This window comes from Atheta coriaria, unplaced genomic scaffold (assembly GCF_025399875.1).
Source record: "Atheta coriaria isolate IRGN ID8LTWV9N9 unplaced genomic scaffold, Caltech_Dcor_3.1 hic_scaffold_6_pilon, whole genome shotgun sequence".
NCBI lineage: Eukaryota > Metazoa > Arthropoda > Insecta > Coleoptera > Staphylinidae > Dalotia > Dalotia coriaria.
The window spans coordinates 14877259-14898550 of NW_027045448.1; the positions used below are offsets into that span (position 1 = coordinate 14877259).

General features: G+C 36.4%; 6 protein-coding genes and 2 long non-coding RNA genes across 10 annotated transcripts; 4 read left to right on the forward strand and 4 right to left on the reverse strand.

Moving 5' to 3' along the window:
- Positions 1–961: 961 nt before the first annotated feature.
- LOC135794012 (uncharacterized) lies at positions 962–1374 on the reverse strand. The gene is made up of 2 exons (XR_010548770.1): positions 1338–1374; positions 962–1225 (listed from the first exon to the last, which is right to left on the reverse strand). It is a non-coding gene; the product is annotated as an uncharacterized lncRNA (long non-coding RNA).
- A 1126-nt stretch (positions 1375–2500) lies between these two features.
- LOC135794185 (uncharacterized) lies at positions 2501–4271 on the reverse strand. Its single transcript, XR_010548822.1, has 7 exons — positions 4039–4271; positions 3496–3547; positions 3332–3383; positions 3168–3219; positions 2803–2854; positions 2639–2690; positions 2501–2526 (listed from the first exon to the last, which is right to left on the reverse strand). It is a non-coding gene; the product is annotated as an uncharacterized lncRNA (long non-coding RNA).
- Positions 4272–4533: 262 nt separating this feature from the next.
- Positions 4534–4971, forward strand: LOC135794184 (uncharacterized). Its single transcript, XM_065305368.1, has 2 exons — positions 4534–4695; positions 4824–4971. Exons 1-2 carry the CDS (start codon positions 4640–4642, stop codon positions 4969–4971), a joined length of 204 nt encoding a protein of 67 aa, XP_065161440.1. The 5' UTR covers positions 4534–4639.
- A 29-nt stretch (positions 4972–5000) lies between these two features.
- On the forward strand, positions 5001–5387 carry Tim10 (translocase of inner membrane 10). Its single transcript, XM_065305367.1, has one exon. It carries the CDS (start codon positions 5001–5003, stop codon positions 5259–5261), a length of 261 nt encoding a protein of 86 aa, XP_065161439.1. The 3' UTR covers positions 5262–5387.
- On the reverse strand, positions 5377–7228 carry DEF8 (differentially expressed in FDCP 8 homolog). 3 transcript variants are annotated; one of them, XM_065305360.1, is made up of 6 exons: positions 6959–7228; positions 6724–6881; positions 6543–6662; positions 6280–6476; positions 6168–6212; positions 5377–6095 (listed from the first exon to the last, which is right to left on the reverse strand). In XM_065305360.1, exons 1-6 carry the CDS (start codon positions 7082–7084, stop codon positions 5410–5412), a joined length of 1332 nt encoding a protein of 443 aa, XP_065161432.1. In that variant the 5' UTR covers positions 7085–7228; the 3' UTR covers positions 5377–5409. The 3 variants fall into 3 exon arrangements, with proteins under 3 accessions (XP_065161432.1, XP_065161431.1, XP_065161433.1); XM_065305359.1 differs by having other exon boundaries at positions 6543–6677; XM_065305361.1 differs by lacking the exon at positions 6168–6212 and having other exon boundaries at positions 6543–6677.
- A 184-nt stretch (positions 7229–7412) lies between these two features.
- Positions 7413–8362, forward strand: LOC135794180 (enoyl-CoA delta isomerase 2). The gene has a single exon (XM_065305363.1). It carries the CDS (start codon positions 7555–7557, stop codon positions 8326–8328), a length of 774 nt encoding a protein of 257 aa, XP_065161435.1. The 5' UTR covers positions 7413–7554; the 3' UTR covers positions 8329–8362.
- Positions 8194–10916, reverse strand: LOC135794175 (phosphatidylserine lipase ABHD16A). Its single transcript, XM_065305356.1, has 7 exons — positions 10548–10916; positions 10436–10489; positions 9948–10258; positions 9621–9787; positions 9132–9553; positions 8892–9076; positions 8194–8836 (listed from the first exon to the last, which is right to left on the reverse strand). The coding sequence occupies exons 1-7, from the start codon at positions 10623–10625 to the stop codon at positions 8449–8451; spliced, it is 1605 nt and encodes a 534-aa protein (XP_065161428.1). The 5' UTR covers positions 10626–10916; the 3' UTR covers positions 8194–8448.
- Positions 10917–11395: 479 nt separating this feature from the next.
- On the forward strand, positions 11396–12176 carry LOC135794182 (uncharacterized). The gene is made up of 2 exons (XM_065305365.1): positions 11396–11652; positions 11728–12176. The coding sequence occupies exons 1-2, from the start codon at positions 11396–11398 to the stop codon at positions 12122–12124; spliced, it is 654 nt and encodes a 217-aa protein (XP_065161437.1). The 3' UTR covers positions 12125–12176.
- The last annotated feature ends 9116 nt before the right edge of the window (positions 12177–21292 follow it).

Consider the following 21292-nt stretch of genomic DNA (forward strand, 5'->3'; position numbering starts at 1 on the left):
ATATGCAACCCAAATTACCACCCTGTCATTTTTTATATTTGGGAAAAATGCCTTCTATACCTGAAGGATTCGATCCGTGTCTGCTAGCATGCCAGCAGGTGCAGGTCTCCACTCAGTACCCAGGTGTTTTATCACTATTATTTGGTTCTTCTATTTATGTTTCTACTTTTATCATATTTTAAAAAACAACAACACAATTCAAGCAACAGTTATGTTATTCCTGCGCCACGCACTTAAGTTATATGCCATACTATTTAATACTGAAAACGGTAGGAACCGGTATCAGGCAAGTATGAATAAAATTATAAATGTAATAAGTGTTTTATTAATAACTTTTAAAAATACATACAAGTAAACAGTCGTAAAAAATAAAACGCGTGTACACGAGAGCGCAAGGTGAACTAAGCACTAGAATAGCAACAATCATTCTGACCCACCGCGTCATATCGCTCTGTGCCGAGTTTGTTGGCCCGTGGCGTCACATCTATATATATAAAAATGAAACCCGTTTCGCGTGGTCAAGCCATCACATGAAAACGGCTAGACCGATTTGGCTGATTTTTTTTTTGCAGTTTTCAAATACTCTGTAGAAGGTTCTTACGGAAAAAAATATTAGGAAAATGTCTCGGGAAGATTGAAAAAAAATAAAACCCGTTTCCCGTTGTCGCGCCATCTATGTGTGAGATTTCAGAACGCATATATAAACTTCACATGACTTATATAGTAATCTGTGGTAATTTGTGACATACCCGCCGCACTAACAATAAGGTTATTAAAAGTTTTTATTTTACAGGTTTTTGTTTGAAAAAGGAAGAAGTCGCTTTCTCATGCATTCCTTTGTATGCTTAAATCATTGAAACTATGCAACGGATTTTGATGCGGTTTTTACTTCCGTGCCGAAGCCGGGGCGGGTCGCTAGCGATGTGACTGGCAGAGAATGCCTTACGGCATTAAGTACGCCTTTTGTACAATATTATTTTTTGGTGTAATAAAGTTTAAATAAATAAAAAATAAATAAGGCGGTACGAAGTTCGCCAGGTCAGCTAGTAAGATAATAAAACATAACAAAACATTTCATTGAATATTTTTCTCCAAATATAATTTACCTTATTTATTGTTCGTTTAAAAAATTCTCCCCCTGAAACTTAAAAAAATCGTGGTATAATAATAGAACTGAACCCATTACTACACACTTGAAAAATAAACTTATGATACAGACAGTACCCTAAAACAAGAAAAATCAGTGTCTCGAATCACAAAAATGCAATTTTTATTGCTTTCCCGTGAGAAAATTGCAAAACTAAGTCATAGGGATGATAAAGAATCACAATACTTACAATTTAATAAAATAATGGTCCTCCTGCAAATTCCGTTCCATTTTACAGCCCTAAAACAAAAGAAAAATCCCGGTGTCTCGAAACACAAAGAAGTGCAATTTTTAATCCATTCCGTGATAAGTTGCAAAACTAAGTCATAGGGATGATAAATTACAATACTTACAATTTAATGCAAATTGCCATCACCACAAAGTCCATTCAATTTTTACAGCCCTAAAACAAGAAAAATGGTGCCTCGAAACACAAAAATGCAATTTTATTACTTTCCCGTTAGAAAATTGCAAAACTAAGTCATAGGGATGATAAAGAATCACAATGCCCACAATTTAATGCAAAATGGTGGTCCTGCAAATTCCCGTTCAATTTTTACAGCCCCTAAAACAAGAAAAATCAGTGCCTCGAAAACACAAAAATGCAATTTTTTATTACTTTCCCGTTGAAAATTGCAAAACTAAGTTATAGGGATGATAAGAAATTACAATACTTACAATTCAATGCAAAATGGTCATCCTGCACATTTCCTGTTCAATTTTTACAGCCCTGAAGCAAGAAAAATCAGTGTCTCAGAAACACAAAAAGTGCAATTTTTAATCCATTCCCGTGATAAAGTTGCAAAACTTCGTCATAGGGATGATAAAAATTACAATACTTACAATTTAATGCAAAATGATTATCCTGCAAATTCCCGTTCAATTTTTACAGCCTAAAACAAAAGAAAAAATTAGTGTCTCGAAACACAAAAAATGCAATTTTATTGCTTTCCCGTTAAGAAAATTGCAAAACTAAGTCCTTAGGGATGATAAAAATTACAATACCTGATTTAATAAAAAATGGTCCTCCTGTAGAGATTCCGTTCAATTTTACAGCCTAAAACAAGAAAATCAGTGTCTCAAAACACAAAAATGCAATTTTATTGCTTTTCCATTAAATTGCAAAACTAAGTCATAGGGATGATAAAAGAATCACAATACTTACAATTTTAATAAAAATGGTGGTCCTGCGAAATTTCCGTTCAATTTTACAGCCCTAAAACAAGAAAAATCAGTGCCTCGAAACACAAAAATGCAATTTTTATTACTTTCCCGTTAGAAAATTGCAAAACTAAGTCATAGGGATGATAAAGAATCACAATACTTACAATTTAATGCAAAAATGGGTGGTCATAAATTCCCGTTCAATTTTTACAGCCCTAAAACAAGAAAAATCAGTGTCTCAAAACACAAAAATGCAATTTTTATTGCTTTCCCGTTAGAAAATTGCAAAACTAAGTCATAGGGATGATAAAGAATCACAATACTTACAATTTAATAAAAAAATGGTGGTCCTGCAAATTCCCGTTCAATTTTTACAGCCCTAAAACAAGAAAAATCAGTGTCTCGAAACACAAAAATGCAATTTTTATTGCTTTCCCGTTAGAAAATTGCAAAACTAAGTCATAGGGATGATAAAGAATTACAATACTTACAATTTAATGCAAAAATGGCCCTCCTGCAAATTCCCGTTCAATTTTTACAGCCCTAAAACAAGAAAAATCAGTGTCTCGAAACACAAAAATGCAATTTTTATTGCTTTCCCGTTAGAAAATTGCAAAACTAAGTCATAGGGATGATAAAGAATTACAATACTTACAATTTAATGCAAAATGGCCCTCCTGCAAAAAATGGAAAAATCAGTGCCTCCTGCAATTTTTATTGCTTTCCCGTTCAATTTCTATAGCCCTAAAACAAGAAAAATGAGTGTCTGGAAACACAAAAATGCAATTTTTATTGCTTTCCCGTGAGAAAATTGCAAAACTAAGTCATAGGGATGATAAAGAATTACAATACTTACAATTTAATGCAAAAATGGCCCTCCTGCAAATTCCCGTTCAATTTTTACAGCCCTAAAACAAGAAAAATCAGTGTCTCAAAACACAAAAATGCAATATTTATTGCTTTCCCGTTAGAAGATTGCAAAACTAAATAATAGGGATGATAAAGAATTACAATACTTACAATTTAATAAAAAAATGGTGGTCCTGCAAATTCCCGTTCAATTCTTACAGCCCTAAAACAAGAAAAATGAGTGTCTGGAAACACAAAAATGCAATTGTTATTGCTTTCCCGTGAGAAAATTGCAAAACTAAGTCATAGGGATGATAAAGAATTACAACACTTACAATTTAATGCAAAAATGGCTTTCCTGCGGGTTCCCGTTCAATTTTGACAGCCCTAAAACAAGAAAAATCTGTGTCTCGAAACACAAAATGCAATTTTTAATGCTTTCCCGTGATAGAATTTCAAATCATAGGGATTAAGGAATTACAATACTTACAATTTAATGCAAAATGGTCCTCCTGCAAATCCCCGTTCAATTTTTACAGCCCTAAAACAAGAAAAATCAGTGTCTCAAAACACAAAATGCAATTTTTGTTGCTTTCCCGTTAGAAAATTGCAAAACTAAGTCATAGGGATGATAAAGAATCACAATACTTACAATTTAATAAAAAAATGGTCCTCCTGCAAAAGACTCTTCTTATCTAAACTTGAAAGAATCATTAAAATCGCACAAATGGTTCCCGAAATTCAGCCAAATTTCTATTATGATAAAATCATACAATTAATAAAAATCAAGTTGTATCATATTTAAATCAATTTAAGGAAAAGAAAGTGAAGCATGGAATTTATAATTAAAGTTAAAACATAGGTATATGCGCACATACGAGTAATGTAGTCGGCAGCAACGCGCGGCCTCTGCAAGATTTGAACGCGAAAACTTGTTTTCGCACCGATAGTGCAGCCAAAAACGATAACAATTCTATGATGTGTACTGAATAATTTCACAATGTGTAAATCCCGAATGCGTACATACAAATGACCATAAATTCCAATTACAAGACCGTTATAATTAAACATAATTAATCATGAAAAGTAATTAAATAATAATAATTCAATGTTAAACCTGCCAATGGAACGATGACAAACTTCAACTGATGTCCCCCGGAGTTTGCAGCAAACACATCGTAGATGTTAAAAGGCTTAAATTAATTTCTTATTAGCAATTTCAATGGATGGCGATCTTCAATCAAAAACAAACACGGCTTGTAATAGGAACGCGTGCGTACTCACCAACGCGGTCAAAACGACTGTTCTAGAGTATTGTCTGTGAACTATACCTGCACATCGTTTAAATCTAAACGGTAGATGGCGACCCGATCACATAACATCACCGCAATCAACATTGCACATTTTCCATTGCTTGAATCAATTTCGTAGTAGGTTCAACTGGAATGTGATATATAAAAGTCGCTGAATTATTCATCTATGCTGCAACAACTGAATATGAAATTGGGGACAAGTGGCAAAATAGGAATTTGTTGGTATGTGCCCTCATTATTCCATATCAAATATTACTTGCACGTTTTTACATTAAAAAACCAATGACATAACCTTCAATCCAAATCCTATAATTTAAATCGAAAATTGAAATTAATATTACGTTTTAAAGGGCTGCTGTAACTTTCGGTGGATTATACGCATTCTACTTATCAAAGAGTAACATCGACAAGAAACGCTACGAGCTTATGCAAGTACGAGAACGAATTAGAAAATCCAACGTCGGCGAATACGAGAAGAGCTATCGTCGTTTTGATTAACCAGAAACAAAAAACACCAAAAACACAAAATGGCGATGCAACTCGACGCCGATAAAATGCAGCTCATCCAGGAGCTGGAGATTGAAATGATGGCCGACTTGTACACCCGACTCACACAGACCTGCTACAAAAAATGCATTGCACCTGCCTACTCTGAGAGTGAACTTGTAAAAGGGGAAGCAGTCTGCCTGGACCGCTGCGTCGCTAAATTTCTCGACATCCACGAGCGGATAGGCAAGAAACTGGGCCAAATGACCGCCCAGGATCAAGAAGCAATGCTTAAGAAATAATTTAGTTATATCACAGCAGTCTATGTATATGTAGTATTGTTAATATTGATTTGTTTAAATATTTGGGGGACCTGACTATATACGACTAAATATTTAATCGAAAATTATAAACTCGTTAATTTTGCACGTGGATTTCATTATTGTAGCATTAATCACAATCATCATCATCATCATATAGGTACAAAGTCTGTTTCTCTAACCGCTTCTTGATACGCACACATTTCGGGCATTCGTTTGTCCTGGAGAAGCAGATTTTATGCAGGACAGCATTGCATTGTTCACAAACCACAGCAGAAGTGTCAAACGGGTATAAAACTTCATCGTTGAAGCAAATCTCGCATATGTGGCCACGTCCACGACACACTTCACAGGTTTCTTTGATGTGTTTGATAAAAATCGATGCCCAGTTCAGTAATTTTGATGGTAATTCACCATTACTGGCCTCATAAAGATCCACAAGACTATAGAGATCTGTTGTTTCAATTAGGTGTGGTGTATCTACACTTTTCCATAATAAATGATCTTTTTGCGCCTCGCGACATACCAGTAAATATTTCCGCATTAAATTTAACTCGATGCGTGTACGTCGTACTAAATCCAGCTCGTGTACGATTGCGAATAGTTTCGGGTTGAGTTTCTCTAAGTTTATGATAGGCCTTGTGAGGGTTACTTTGATTAACTGCAGGGTGGCCTGACAAACTGGTTTCTGTTCAAAGTCCCAGTTGTGGATAATGCGCGCTGGGGTGACTGCTTCACCGCCCCAGTGGCAGCCAGAGCAATAATATAAGCCAGTGTAGTCACAACGACGTGTTTGGGACTCTATCCAAGTATTACCTATTATATATAACAAAATATTTTAATTTTTTGGTTGTATCTGGACGTGGAATCACACAAAACTAACTTTACCTGTGAATAAATACCTAGCAAAGCATAATATTCCTTTAGGTAAGGCTGATACAATTGAAATACATGTTTAAATATTAACTAAAGATGTTTATAAGGAATTTAGGGGACTTACCGATTGGTAAACTGGTTTTACATTCGGCACATTTATATTTTTGGGCGGAGAGGCCGATTTCCGGGCAGATTTTGAACTCGTATTGGCCTTGCTCGGTGGCGGTGACGTGCGCGCATTCGCGGATTATGGAAGACAAGCATTTGTGATGAGAGTTGAAGCCACAATCATCGCACAAGTACCAAGCTTGTACAAAATTCCTAAAGATAAAGTTAAATATAGCTACTTTGCGAACTTTTGTTGAAGAATGTGTTTATTGTGCTTACCAAATGGTACCTGTACAGTGATCACAGTCCTTACTGATTCCTCTCTTAATGATTGATTGTAGAACAAAATGGTGGCCTTTTATTGTTCTTTTGGATATGCCACTTCGATTTCTTGGATGTCTACAACAGCCAACTCTAATTTTATATACAGTTATAGTAAATTTAGATTTAAATCACATACTGTGGGTCATCTTTTGCCTCTCGCCATTCCTGCAGCCGTAATCGGAGCTCAATGAGATGCCGTACTAACCATTTGCGTTCTGGCGATAGATTATCACATTCCAGTACTAGTTCTTTACATTTTGCTACTGCAGTTTCAAGTTCTTCTTCAGTGGCTTCCTATTGAAACACAAATACTTGATTAATTGTTGTATGTTTAGTATATGTAGGTAACTATGGTTTTTATTGCTATGTACCTTGTTTAAAGCTAGATATATTTGTTGATTTTGTAAAGTTTCTGGCAACACGTTGTCTTCAGAGCTGTCGTCGCCAGAGACTCTAGAAATGCAGCAAGATGCGACCGATGAGGGTGAGGAAGCCATGGTGATTGTTTAAACTAGTGTACAATGTTCATTGTTTAGAATAAGAATGTTTATGCGTGTGGGCGTATAGTTTTCAATGCATAGTGCAATTGTCACAGCTGATAAGTTGTCCTAGATAAATTGTTTACATATTGTCAGAAGATGTCGCTAGATACATGAAATCTGTATTAAATTGTATTTTATAATTGTTAATTGGTTATCAATAAAATTAAAATACAATTTGCTCTTATATTCTTCCTGCTATTAATTTTTAGTATCCACCATAAAATTGTCCACTTTTGAAGGGCATTTTAGGTATACCACTAAACATACTCCAAAAATCAGCTGAAGTCAATCAAACAAGTGTTTCAAGTGTTGAGTTGTTAAGTGACTCCATTATCATCACAGTTCATAGTCTACAAATGATTATTATTAATTTTTATTGCATACTCATTCCACTGATCTCCAAGTTTAGTTGAAACCTATCCAAGATGAAGTTCGGTTTGGAGATCCAAGTAATAAACAAAGTTCGCCTGATTAAGTTCTGCAACACCAAGAAGAAAAACGCCATCTCTGTTGATGCATACAATGAAATCGCTGATATCTTAAACAAAGATGCGACTGATGACAACATAATTGGGACGATATTCACCGGCAAAGATGAATACTTCACCAGTGGCAATGATTTATCAATAAAAATGGATGGAGACATGGACATGGAGCAAATTACCTTAGAGTTCAACAGGAAATTCGTCAAGATGATCACCGCCCTGTTAAAATACCCTAAACTAATCGTCTCAGTGGTGAATGGTCCAGCAATAGGAATTGGCTTCACACTGGCAGGCCTCTCAGACATTGTCTATGCATCAAACACAGCCACATTTTCTGCTCCTTTTGTTAAACTAGGACTGTGTATTGAAGGTTGCGGCAGTTATCTGATCCCAAGGATTCTAGGCAAGAGTAAAGCCACAGAAGTATTACTCCTGGGCCATAAAATCACTGCTGATGAAGCAAAAGCATACAATCTGGTGTCAAAAATTGTCCATAAAATTGATATTGACATTACCATTAAAAACCTAATCCAGGAACTTAGTGAGTTGCCTCTGGAGCAACTCATGTACAACAAAAAGTTGATGACTGATAATTTAATTCATAACTTGCTTGAATGTGCTGAGAGGGAGGCGAAAGTCTTATTAGAATGCCAGACCTCTGAGTACTTTCTCACAAATATGATGAACTTTATGTCCCGCCGTTCAAAATTGTAAAGGTTAACATAAATATAGTCTGATACATCCTTAAGTCTTAAGTAATGTCATTTTCCTACACCGCACGCACCCACAAAGAAACCAAAACAGAATACAATAAAACTATGCTTATTAGTGTGTTTATGTAAACACGAAATCGTCCACTTCCCAAGGAAGTTGAAACATGTCTGCTGGTAGCGGGGTACAGTGGGTTGCCTTGTAGTCCTTGAAGTGCTTTCGCACCAAAAACAGCGCCACCTTTGCGCGTACATCCTCGTCCTTCATATCTTCACCGAGACGCGATGGATACACCTTGGGATGTTGGGACATGTACTGCTCGACGTAATTACTCGACGCGTCGTTGTTGTAGCCAACTTTCGCGAGGTACTGATCCTGCGCGCTGGGACGAGCCAACGCGAGGTATTCTTGTACTATGGTTTGTTGATACTGACCGAAGATGATCGGATAGCGATAGAGTAACATCTTCATGAGCAAATTATTACCGCGATTAGTGCTCACATCGCCAGGCCTGTGAATTAATCTTTTAGTTGCATACAAGAGATAAGAAGATACAAACAGCTTACTCTAAACAAATTACTTCATCTTCGGTACGACGTATGATTAGAACCGGGCCGGGATATTTGATTAATTGTTCGGCGTTGTTCAAATTGACGTGTTCTCTGATAGCCAAGCGAACAATCGATTCTGACCATGATGGCATCGTATTAATCGCCAGCGGTAGGATATCATCAAACGACGCGTCTAATATCTGCAAATAAATAATTAAAAAAAAAAACATAAATTTTACAATTAAATAAACTAACAAGTCCTTTAATGTCTGGATAATTCATAGCTGCCCACGTTGACGTGAATCCTCCAATACTCCAACCGAAAACTAAAATATTCTCCACGCGAAAACCAAGTTTTTTGATCGCGAATTGCATAACAGCGTCAATTGCATTTAGTTCTTGTGGTGGATATGGTTTACCGGAACTGCCTGCAAAGCCAGGATGATTCCATGCTAGGACTGAATATCCCATCGAAATCGGCGTGCATGCAATTCCAATTTCGTAAAATCCAGCGTTGCCCTCACAGCAAACAACCAAAGTGCTACCGTTGGAATTTCCAGTGTTACGACGATCGATAAACATCGAATCAATTTGGTTCTCGTCTTTTGTTTCTAGTTTATACCGTTGACCATTATTTACATCAATCAGACGAGATCTTCCTTGGATTAACGTTTGATCTAATGCATAAAGAGTACAAGAAATTAGATAGTAAAAAAAACATCAAAATATTCAATATTTGCTTACATATCAAGTTGTTAAATATTGATAGTGATCCAGGATAAATTAATCGAATTCCAAAGGTGTGTACAGCTAAATATCCCAGGATATGGCAGGGTAGTGAACTGCCAACCTGCAGGACACCGCGGGATGTCTGATTTTTCGTGATATATTGACGAGATCGAACATCGTCCCTTAAAAATTACGATTTTTTTTTTGTTAGAATGAATATCATAGTTATGAAAACAGTGTAGCTTCTTTAAAATCTCAATATTTGTTATTTTCTGTTCCTTGATGTAAAGTTACCTCGCTATAACGTGATAAAGAGGCTACACTGTATGTTTTAAAACTTACTTATCAAGTTCATTGTACTTAAACTCGACTGGCCACGCATAGAATTCGAAATCAAACTGTGCCATCTTCTGTTTGGTGTCTGGTGTAAGATTGTTCTGTGCATCACTCAGGGTTTTTACAAATTTCTGATACATCGGATTAGTCGATCGGCCCAAACTGCGTATGACATAGGAAACAGCCAAAATGCCTCCAATTAATCCAGCGACCTTTGTAAGAGTGATACAACCATCATATTCGAAATATCCGCGTCGGTATAAGAAGCCAACAAGAAGTGGTGAAGTATAAACTCCTAACTTCCACATAAAATATATCTGCAGAAGGAAAACATCAATAATTCATTAAAAAACATGAAAAATTGTTTTTTAAAATGTTTCGTAATGCAAAAAATCAATCAAAATAAATTGTGGGTTTAATTTTTTAACTAGCTGTACTTAATTAATCTTTATTATGCTCCTGAGTAATTAAACAATAATTAATTGGTTACTTACTGATTGCAGTACGCGATCGCCCAGGTTTTCCAAGGCGTTGGGTTCATACACTTTCTAAAAAATGATTTAATAAATTAATAAAATGAATTTAAATTTGAAAAAACAAGCTCACCTCAACCTGGCCATTGCCATGCAATTTAATTAACCTGGGTGCAAACATTGAACTCCAGATAGACTTCATGCTCATCATGATTGTTTCTTCTTTTGTTTGAACTGTTCCAAGCTAACTGCGTTTATTGCACTCGAGAAACGAAGTCAAATTATTTGTTTGTTTGGAAAAGATAACAGCAACAATTTAACACATGATTTCAGGTTGCGCGACGCACTCGATGAATCTGCTTGTGCGCGCACCGTGCTGCTTAGAAATGCTTGGTAATCATGATTTAATTCGTGCCCATCGCGGCGAATTTTTCTTTTCGTCGAGTCGTTGTGGAGGTCACGGTTTTACTCTGTCATCGTGGCCCGCTCAGCTGACATTTCTATCGATTTTCAAGTTGTACCATAGGCAGCCTAAACTTTTTGATGTATATTTGGTTGCATACATTAAAACACAACATTGAAATAAAAATGGTAAATATTTTCGAAAATATGATGAATTACCATAATAAAACTATAAATTTTATGTTTATTACATGTTTTATTTTTTACCCTGAGTCTATTTATCAAGATTTTCTTTTAAGCTTTAAAATTTATGCGTAAAATACAAAGAATTCCGTTTTTCTTTCATAGGTAACACCGGTCCTAACAAAACTTTAGTTTACTAAGAACCTGTTTCATTCTTATCCATTCATAACAAAAAACTCTTTATGATTGTACCTTGCACCCCCACAAACAAAACGAAAAAAACACGTACCTGTTGGGCTGTTAGACATTGTATTTTCGTTCTTGAGGGGCGCATTCCTAAGCAAGTTAATATAAAAGGCGCTCGCAAGGTGCAGACGAAGTTTATTCCGAGGCAGAATGTCCAAGTACGCGATATATTTGTGCACTTTAGTGGTGTTTGCAAGCGGCAAGCAAGTTCCCCGCGGCGATCCATTCCGCGACGGGAATCGCGAGGGACGTTGGTTTGGATATCGCTACACGAGCACCGAGATTGTCCCGCAGATGGTCACGTCCCTAATTCCATCCTCCTGCGTTCAAGTTGAACCCAGTCTCCCGCCATGCCGAAATGTACGAAACCTGGAAGAGTTTCCAAGATTCCTCGGCGGATATGCTAAGTAAGTAACAAAAATCTACACAAAAAAACATCAAATTTATTATTATTATAAAATCTGTGCATGTGAATTTATTAGGGAGGAAATAAATCACGAAGTAATCCCATCGATCCATACCACCCCATTGGGTTGGGGCGAGTATTTCGGTATCTACGCGCCGACCGTGACGGTGACGGCGATGCAGATGCGTACAACAACCGTGCTGGACCCGCGCACCGTGGTCACGTTCTCAGTGAAGGGATGTAAACCCTCACGTCTGCCGATGGACCTCAGCCTCTGCCCGTCGCAGACACCGCCGCTGCTGGACATAAAGCCGACGTCGGTCGTGACGGCCACGGTTGTGCCCACAACCACCATGAGCTCATTCCCGAAACCCACCAACTTGGAGAGCGCCGAAAGCGATGCGGCGCAAGAAGTTCACAACAATCTCGAGGTGCCCGCCGGCCGAATTCAGACCCAACCATTACCACTTTAAATCCACACACATTGTATACTCACCTATCTCTAGATTTTATACAACCGAATATTTTTCTGAAATAAATTTATCTCTTGATTATATCCATCCACGTTGTTCAATTTCTCTTCTCATCTGCACAGAATGTAAAGTAATGAATAATTAAGAAATTAGCCGATGTCTCAACTAGCGCACAAGTCGTGCGCAGAATATTTCAACTCACAATGCACAACTTTTGTTTGTTTTGCGCAAACAAACAAAAAGTTTAACGACAGATTTAAATAAAGTCGCGTTTTGTGTTGATTATCATTTACTTTCTTGCAGATGCGTAAGGTTAGTGCATAAAGTAAGTCGTTTAGCATTGGATAGCACTTGTTATTTACCTCTACTTCCTCTACTTCTTCTCGGGACCTGATCTTGTGATCACTTTTCCCGCAAAGCCTACTGCGCTACTGCGGCGTGTGAATATAAAAATACGAAATTACGGTTTGCGTTTCAGTCCGCACGTCGACACCGCCAGCAAAACATTAATTTTATAATATTAATATTTCGTGTGTGTTTGTTTGCCTATAATAAAAAATTTATCATGCAATTTTCTGTTGTGTTGTTATCGGCAATCACGGCGATAATCCTCGCACATCCAAACATTTACAATCAATGCCAGCCGCAGTTTTTCAACCCGTTGAATTACCTGGATCAGTTACCATCGTTGAAGATGCCCTACGTGAACAACGTACCGATTCCAAACATTCCGCTCGCGCATATAATCAAACCAACGCCCGCCATTACAACGAAGGTGATCAATGTGGTGACCAAGTACGTGGCACGCAACCCAGTATGCATCAAATCGACCGGCAAAAAGAAACCGCCGTGTAAAAAGGATTCCGTCGGGAGTAATACGACCGCAACAAAAAAGTACTCCAATGATCACATCATCACGAAGGAGTACTTTGTCAACAATCGCGTGTCCAAATCCTCACGCGCCCAACTCGAAGAGGAACAATATAAAAAAATCAAAGATGAGATTAATGCGTATAAGAATTTAAAAGACGTAGGCACACGTCCGGAAAATGTTCATATTCATGGCAGTGAAACGCCTAGTTATCATAGAATTGCGAGAGATGTCGCTTTGGGTGGCCATTTGCAATCGGATGTCAATGATGAAGATGAAGAAGTCAACGAAGCGACGCCGGAACTACACGCACGCAAGCTAATCAAGCCGAGCGCGGAAAAAATGAACGATTTATTAATCGAAGATCGGCTGGATCGACTCGAAGACATGCTGCCCCATTACACCCGGATGCGGGTGTATCAGACGTCGACGATCACCGTCACGCGAACGCGCACGGCCCGAATGGCCACCGCCACGCTGATGGTCAAAAATTGCGTGCCGGACGGCATTGATTACTGCAAAAAACGCCAGAAAACCACCACAAACACCACGAATAAGAAGAAGAAAAAGAAGACCAATAAACGCAAATCCAAAGTGGCCGTACCACAATCCCCAACGATACCAAATTACAATCAGTTTTATTATGGTTAAACTGAAAAAAGAGAAGAGAAAAAAGAAATTGATAATACACTAGCACACTTTCGCAAATCTTTAAAAATGAACACAACTGGAGTGCCCGCACAGTTGGAAATCGCGTTAAATGATCTTAATTACTTATCTGTATGAGATAAGTCAAGCGCCGTGCTTGACAGCTCAATGCAGATGCAATTATCCATTGATCTTGGCGCGCAGGCATTTGATAATTACGTCTCTCATCGCTGCTTGAATCTCAGGTCTTTGTTTACAAAATGGCCGCCAATGTACGACTTAATATTAGCTTTAACCTAAAAATTATCCATTAGTGTTAATTATTTATTGTTCTTGTTGGATCTAATTATTAATTGCATTGTTTTTGTGTTTCAGTTTTGTTTTCGTTTTTGTTTAGTGTCGGAATGAACAAAATAGTAAATTTATGTAGTTGTTTGATGTTATTCTTGTATTAATATTTAGTGTAGTAAAAGTAATTAAAAATTAAGTTTAAGAGGATTATATTTCACGATTTGAAATTTATAGAGCACAAATAATGAAATATTTTGTGTTTTTTTGTTGTTTTTTTGTTAATAAATATAAAAATTTAGAGAAAAAAATTATTTTTTGTTTTTAACTTGTATCTTCTTTAAATTCTTTTTTAAATTACATTAGAATCAATTTCCTGTCATTTTAAGCAAGTGAATTATAAGAATTTAAAAATTTTTGATTGAAAATTTTGGTTTTCTTGTTGTTTTTTGTCAATAAATACCAAAATTTAAAATATAAATCTTTTTTGCCTTTTTACTTAAATCTCATTTAAATTCTCTTTTAAATGCCATTTTAACCAATTTCCTGTCATTTTAAACAAGTGAATTATAAGAATTTAAAGATTTTTGATTGAAAATGTTGTTTTTTTTTGTTGTTTTTGTTAATAAATACCAAAATTCAAAACATAAATTACTTTTTCTTTTTTTACTTGAATCTTCTTTAAATTCTCTTTTAAATTACATGAAAATCAATTTCCTGTTGTTATAAGCAAGTGAATTATAAAAGTTTAAAATTTTTTGATTGAAAATTTTATGTTTTCTTGTTGTTTTTGTTAATAAGTACAAAATTATAAATTTCTTTTTCTTTTTTACTTAAATCTCCTTTAAATTATCTTTTAAATGACATTTAAATCAATTTCCTGTCTTTTTAAACAAGTGAGTTATACGACTTTAAACATTTTTTTTATTGAAAAATATGTTTTTTTTGTTAAATATCGCTGTAAATACAAAATTAGCAAGTGTTACGTTGCATATAAAGTAGTTTGCACACGCTTATTAATTCTAATTGACGTGTATCCATAATATGTATTCATATTCATGTGAAAATCCATAATAGAACGTCTTCGCAGGCGCGCCGCTGTTTACCTTCACGGATTACCGTTTTAATGGCGGCGCGTTTATTGAAAAGTAAATGCGCACGATTGCAGGAAATTACCCGAACGTAATACGCGTAAGTAACGTGCACTCGTTCAATCACCACACACCGTCGGAATATAAATATAAATGGTAAATATATCCGCAAAGTAAATTCATTTTTGCGTGCGTTTTACTTAAACATCAAAAATCAGCGCTCTACGTCGAGATTTCAGATTTTCTCTTCGTAATTAAAAACGTCAACGTCAATTTGCAGCTGCATTTATTAGAAACACCTTAATTAAACGTGTGCAAGGTGCTAAAATATTAAATTCTAATTATTTGCGATGTAAAATATGCAATAAAATAGAAATTAATGGAGGTTATGTTTCCTAACCTACAAAATCCAAAACTATTCATAGAAATATTATAAAAAAAATTAATTAAAATCATTTCGAACATGTTGTAAAACAAAACGATGATTAAAACGAACAAAACACGAATTAATTTGAAGCGTTTAAACGAGACAATCAAAAACCAGCAAACAAAGCAGCATAAAACTCATTTACTTTCCACTTATAAATGGAATACATATCATTACAAATGTTTTCGGCGTGTAATTTCGTGATTCAAATTGTATTCGTCATAAAACCAAAGATATCCCATCATAAATCTAATTTTATCACACAAACACGATACTTCCACTTCCGACGCATGCGCATGATGTGCACGTAAAATTAAAATGTCCGCCATTTGCAGTAATCTAACGTAGCGCGTCAAAATGCCGAATTTACAGCCGGCGACGTTCGATGCAAGTGCAAAGTCGACCGCAGACGCAAAAGTTTGCCCTCCGACTTGCAAAGGAGAATTACTGTCAGCACCGGCTTGCGACCGAACATTATTACCTTCAACTGCGGGTAATATTTGCAATACTAATTGATGTATGGACTGTGCGGGCGGTACCTGTGAATTGTAAGTACTTACTTAGACTGCAGGTAGTGCAACAACTTACAACTTACACAAAAGCCAGCGGACGATAAAAGAAATTTAAAAGCGAGCATAATCGCTTTCGGAATGAAGGAAGACATACTTTTCTGGCGACATTTTTGTGTGCGATGTGCACGACGCAGACACTTTTATCGCTACACGGACCCGTTTCGATAAATCAATTTGTCTGCATGCGATACGCGTGCGTGCGGTAACTCAAGAAGTCAAAACCAGCGAAATTTACAATTAACCCAATTCGAAACTAAATATAACAATATCGCATGCATTTGCTACGCACAACGAACAATAACATACAGTAGAGTTAGGAAAACATGATTTTATGTCACAGAAGAAGTAAGTAAGTAAGAAGTATAGTGTACAGTCTCCATAGTGTAGTCAATTGGATTTGATGTTGACGTAGCTGTCGGTAATACAGTGTGATAATACAGTGTGATGGTACTATAGTACTTAGGTTTGAGCTTCATTGCTGGAATGCTAGATGGCGTTAAAGTAGTCAAATAGCCAGATGCAGAGATATTATTGGCTAAACTATTTCTTTATTTTATTTAAAAAATAATTTTTTTTATTAAATAAAAAGTAGCCTATAACCATTCGGGGACCACTAAGAATATGTGTACAAATTTTCATGATGATCGGTTAAGTAGTTTTTGCGTGAATGTGTAACAAACATCAGGACTTTCGCATTTATAATATTAGTAGGGATATGCAACCAAACATACAAAATATATACTGTACATGTTTGTGCAATATTTGTACAGTATTTATTTTTGCTGTATGTTTGGTTGCATAGCTTGTTGTGACTGCGTGTACGCTGTGTGTGCAAATCAATTCGTGATGACAAAAATATTCGCATTTTAAGAGCAGCGCGACTTGAAAGACCAACATTTGCGGTGTATGAGAAATCGGAATAGAACAACAATAGAATTGATTCATTTTGATGCTATTGTGAATTCGTGTTGAAGGTGAAACTAAAAATATAAAAAAAGAGATTAGTCCGAGAGCACAAACGGAGAAAAATCATGTAAAATGAATTTGCTTGCACAACAATAGAGATAGAAACCGAGAAGAAAACGAGAAAAATCATAGAAAGTAGGCAAGCCCCAAATAAATAAATATAAATAAATTATAAACGATGCATTCGTGCATATTGTTCGATAACATGTAGTACACAGCGATCAATAACAATTTCTTTTATTCGTCTGTTGGCTAAATGCGTGGAGAAAGTAATTACAGAGAGAAAATTTGCTTCATTTAATTACTTCATTGTGCGCTGGCAATTAGATGAATTATTGTGATAATCAAGTAATAATGAGATTTATTTGATGGTTGATAATAAATTGCTTGAAAAAACTACGATTTTGTAAATAAAATCAAAATAACTTTTTGTTTCTTTGTTGTCGCCATGCATTTTCATGTCGTGTCGAGGATAAAAGACGAAAACAATAACACACAGCGAGTCACTCCCGACTAACGACTGGCAATCTTGTTAAAGTAATGATAATAATAGAAACATCAGGAATGCAATAAGCGCGCGCGTGGGCGGGCGCCACCTCCTCGTCGCGGCGCGATAACAGAGCGCCGCCGTAAACTAAAGCGAGCGATAAAAAAAAACGAAACAGCAACCCGCGACGAGCGAAACAAAGGCAAATAGGGAAATTCATTTTCCGCGCGTCGTCGTCGTCGTGCACATTTTTTGCGCGTTTCTTGTGTTGCATACACACATGCTGGAGTTTTAGAATTTATAACTTGGCATTGTGTGCGCAGAAACGTGTTATTTGACGTGACTAATTTTTTTCTGCGCGCTAGGCTAGAGAAAGAAATGCGATTAAATCTTGAAGAAACATCTTTTCCCAGCTTCTGTGGCGTGAGTTTACAAAAACCTGCTGTGAGTTTGTTAAGATGTGAAGAAAATTGGATAATTTACAGCCGGCGCGGAGAGCACGAGTTAAATTAGGTGAAATAATGTGCATTACAAGCACATTGTTGAAACAAATTTGTTTAACAGTTACAAGTTTACTCAGAAATCATGGTTTTACAATGGAATTTGGTTAGATTTAAAGAAAAATAGTTAAAATTGTTGGATTGGTAAAAATATGTATGCATAGGGAAAGATTGTGTATGTGTAACTTGACACCATCTTACAAAAACTGCGTATGAGGGCGCGGCGTGCAACTCACAGAAATATAACTTACTATTTCACGCGTAGATGGCGCTACAATGCATTTATTACCAATAATAAACGAAAAATTGTTAGAATTTATTGCAAAAAAGCACGAATTTAGTAATAAAACTAAATAAATTGAATTTAAACCATAAAAACACTATAAAACAATATTTATTCGACAATATTGAAATTTAAATCAAGTTTTTTTTCTAATTTTTGTCATTTTTTAAATTTTTAATTTCCAAGAGTCAATTAAGAAAATTGGATAATTTACAGCCGGCGCGGAGAGCACGAGTTAAATTAGGTGAAATAATGTGCATTACAAGCATATTGTTGAAACAAATTTGTTTAACAGTTACAAGTTTACTCAAAAATCATGGTTTTACAGAGGAATTCGGATAGATTTAAAGAAAACTAGTTAAAATTGTTGGTTTGGTAAAAAGTGTATGAAGGGTTGCATAGAGAATGATTGTGTATGCGTAACTTGACAAGCAACTGACGTAAACTGCGTATGAGGGCGCTGCCTGCAACGCACAGAAGTATAACTCTATATTTTACGCGTAGATGGCGCTACAATGCATTTATTACCAATAATAAACAGAAAATTGAAAGAATTTATTGAAAAAAGCACGAATTAAGTAATAAAATTAAATAAATTGAACAACAATATTGTTGAACGACAATATTGTTGAATTTAAATCAATTTTTTTCGCATTTTTGCCAATTTTCTAAATTTTTAATTTCCAAGAGTCAATTTAAAGCAAGAATAGCTCACAAACCCTCCACCTCCACCTCCTTCATTCGCAGGTTTGCACACACACACATATCACATATCAACCCGTTTAACAGCCACCCGGGCCGAATTAATGCGGCCGCCTCCGCTGGCATTGTGAATGCTCACGAGCACACGCATCGCTAAAGTTGAATGCTGATGGAATCATCGAATGTAATAAAACACCACCCCGTCGGACGCGTAACAAAGCCGTGTGCGCGCCGCGCGGACGAAGAAGCCCCATAATAATTACGGGGAAATCCTCGCCGTTCCCGGCGCGCCGGTCGTTAACTACAAATACGCCAATAAGTAAGTGCTGCTCTCCTCCACATCAGCGCGCGGCGATTGTTTAATGTTTAATCCGTAAAACATTTTAACAAGTCAAACACCTACAATGTGTTCACTCCGAGGCGCAAACGCGCGCAACCTTTCGGTGCAATGCCTTTTTAATGAGATAACTTTCGAAAGTCCGCGTCGTGAGTTTTATATTTGTGATTTGACGCCGGAAACAAAGAAAGCGGCGTTTTTTGTAAAAAGTTGTGACTGTGTGTATGCGTGGAATATTTGCAGATTTCGAGAATTTCATAAATTCGTGGTAAAATCAAGAAAGGACAATGAACGCAATTAAATCCGTTCAGGACATCGGTTTGGTATTGTATTGACTATCGAAGACTATTCCATGCAGTTCTAAATTCTGAAATGTTCGAATATTCGAAGCAATTCCCACTATTCATTCTCTTTTATTTTATTTTTCATTCAAAACTCCAAATCACTATAGGCAACCACATATTCACGTTATAAATGCACGCGACTCAAGGTTTTCTTACTTTTATGCTAGGCAACTTGTTTTACACTCGTGCACATTAAATAAACTAGCATAAACATAAAATTACGAATTTTTACTTTCATAAAACTCGATTATCATGAATATTCCCGCGCATTAACCGAAAGTTTGCGCGTTAAACACGTCGCTCGCGATGAAGACAAAGATTACGCTGATTATTACAGTAATAATTGCAATTACAATTACGCCGGGGCGGCGGCTGTGAGTTCGCAACATTCGCAAGTGTCGCCATTCCAACTCTACAGAACCGGAAATAAAACAAGAGACGAAACCGACAGCAGTACGCGCGTGTGTGTGAAGAAACACGCTTGATAAATCTCCGCGAGATTTTCAAGTGACACTCCCCAAGCGCTTGAGCGAAAACACGAAACTCGCTTTTCTCGTACGCAACGAAACAAAATACACGTTTAGTTAATTAATAACGCTAATATCTAGTCCTAGTCGTGTTTCGCGTGCGTGCTGTGATGATATTCCTGACACACGACGAGACTACATGTTGCGCAAACTCTCAAAATAGAATTTTATTAATTAATTCGCCGGAATTACGAGAAAACTTCATTTTGAACTGGAAAAACTTTTAGTTTACTAACTACCTAGTTAGTATTACAAGTAGTTATAACTGAAACTTTGTAGTTTTCTACGTTTTCGTAACTGAATCGTCATTTACGCCGCGGTTTTGCGGGGCTGCACGACGCTGAGGTTAATTATGTCTGAGGGGCGGCGGCGGTGGTGGTGGTGGAGGCGTCTTGCATGAAGAAAAGCAGCGCGCCGCATAATAATAACTTTATGCGGTCGTAATATATCTTGTCTTCGCATTATCTTGACTATTTGCATGCATGCGTCGACGTGTGTTGTGTGGAAAATATAATTTTGTGATAACGACTCGTCAAAAATTATTTTAAACTAATTTTCAAGTTTTTTTACTCTAAAAATAAATCCGTGTTTTGTTTCTAACGGTTTTCATGCTTCGTAACACTTAATCTTTATTCTTCATTAACTTCATTAGCATAGCATGTGTTAGCAGGAACCAGGAAGACATTAGCGTACTTTATATATAGTGTTGTTGGTTTTTCTCTATCGACTTACACATTTGCATAATTTTCCAGCGAAACAGTTACGAAAATCTAGTTCAGATGATTTTTTCACTATAGGCAACCAAGTACACAAATAGTTGTACTGCAGTTGGTAATACGATGCAAATTTATTTAGAGCACGTCTCATTAATGGCGCATCACGCATCTTATTTGCATTCGAATTAAGACACTCGTCAATCAATCTCGTTTAATTCCTCGTTTCTACTAACATAGATTTAAGTAGGGCTTCGCTTTGATTTCGTTTTATTTTATTGACCTTGTTAGTATAGGAGAGTATTGGTTATTGCCTTTTTAATGTGAAATTGAAACGTAAGTAATGTTACTCAGCACTCTCACCTTGGCATAAGCGGCAAGGCAAGGATACATTTAATACATTCTGATCACG

Coding starts and splice junctions, on each gene's coding strand:
- LOC135794184 (XM_065305368.1), top strand. CDS start 4,640: ATGCTGCAACAACTGAATATGAAATTGGGGACAAGTGGCAAAATAGGA. Junction 4,696..4,823: donor GGCAAAATAGGAATTTGTTG/GTATGTGCCCTC, acceptor TACGTTTTAAAG/GGCTGCTGTAACTTTCGGTG.
- LOC135794182 (XM_065305365.1), top strand. CDS start 11,396: ATGTCCAAGTACGCGATATATTTGTGCACTTTAGTGGTGTTTGCAAGC. Junction 11,653..11,727: donor TTCCTCGGCGGATATGCTAA/GTAAGTAACAAA, acceptor TGAATTTATTAG/GGAGGAAATAAATCACGAAG.
- DEF8 (XM_065305359.1), bottom strand. CDS start 7,084: ATGGCTTCCTCACCCTCATCGGTCGCATCTTGCTGCATTTCTAGAGTC. Junction 6,882..6,958: donor TATATCTAGCTTTAAACAAG/GTACATAGCAAT, acceptor GTGTTTCAATAG/GAAGCCACTGAAGAAGAACT. Junction 6,213..6,279: donor TAAAACCAGTTTACCAATCG/GTAAGTCCCCTA, acceptor CAATTGTATCAG/CCTTACCTAAAGGAATATTA.
- Tim10 (XM_065305367.1), top strand. CDS start 5,001: ATGGCGATGCAACTCGACGCCGATAAAATGCAGCTCATCCAGGAGCTG.
- LOC135794180 (XM_065305363.1), top strand. CDS start 7,555: ATGAAGTTCGGTTTGGAGATCCAAGTAATAAACAAAGTTCGCCTGATT.
- LOC135794175 (XM_065305356.1), bottom strand. CDS start 10,625: ATGATGAGCATGAAGTCTATCTGGAGTTCAATGTTTGCACCCAGGTTA. Junction 9,554..9,620: donor AATATTTAACAACTTGATAT/GTAAGCAAATAT, acceptor TTTATGCATTAG/ATCAAACGTTAATCCAAGGA. Junction 8,837..8,891: donor GATGAAGTAATTTGTTTAGA/GTAAGCTGTTTG, acceptor ATTAATTCACAG/GCCTGGCGATGTGAGCACTA.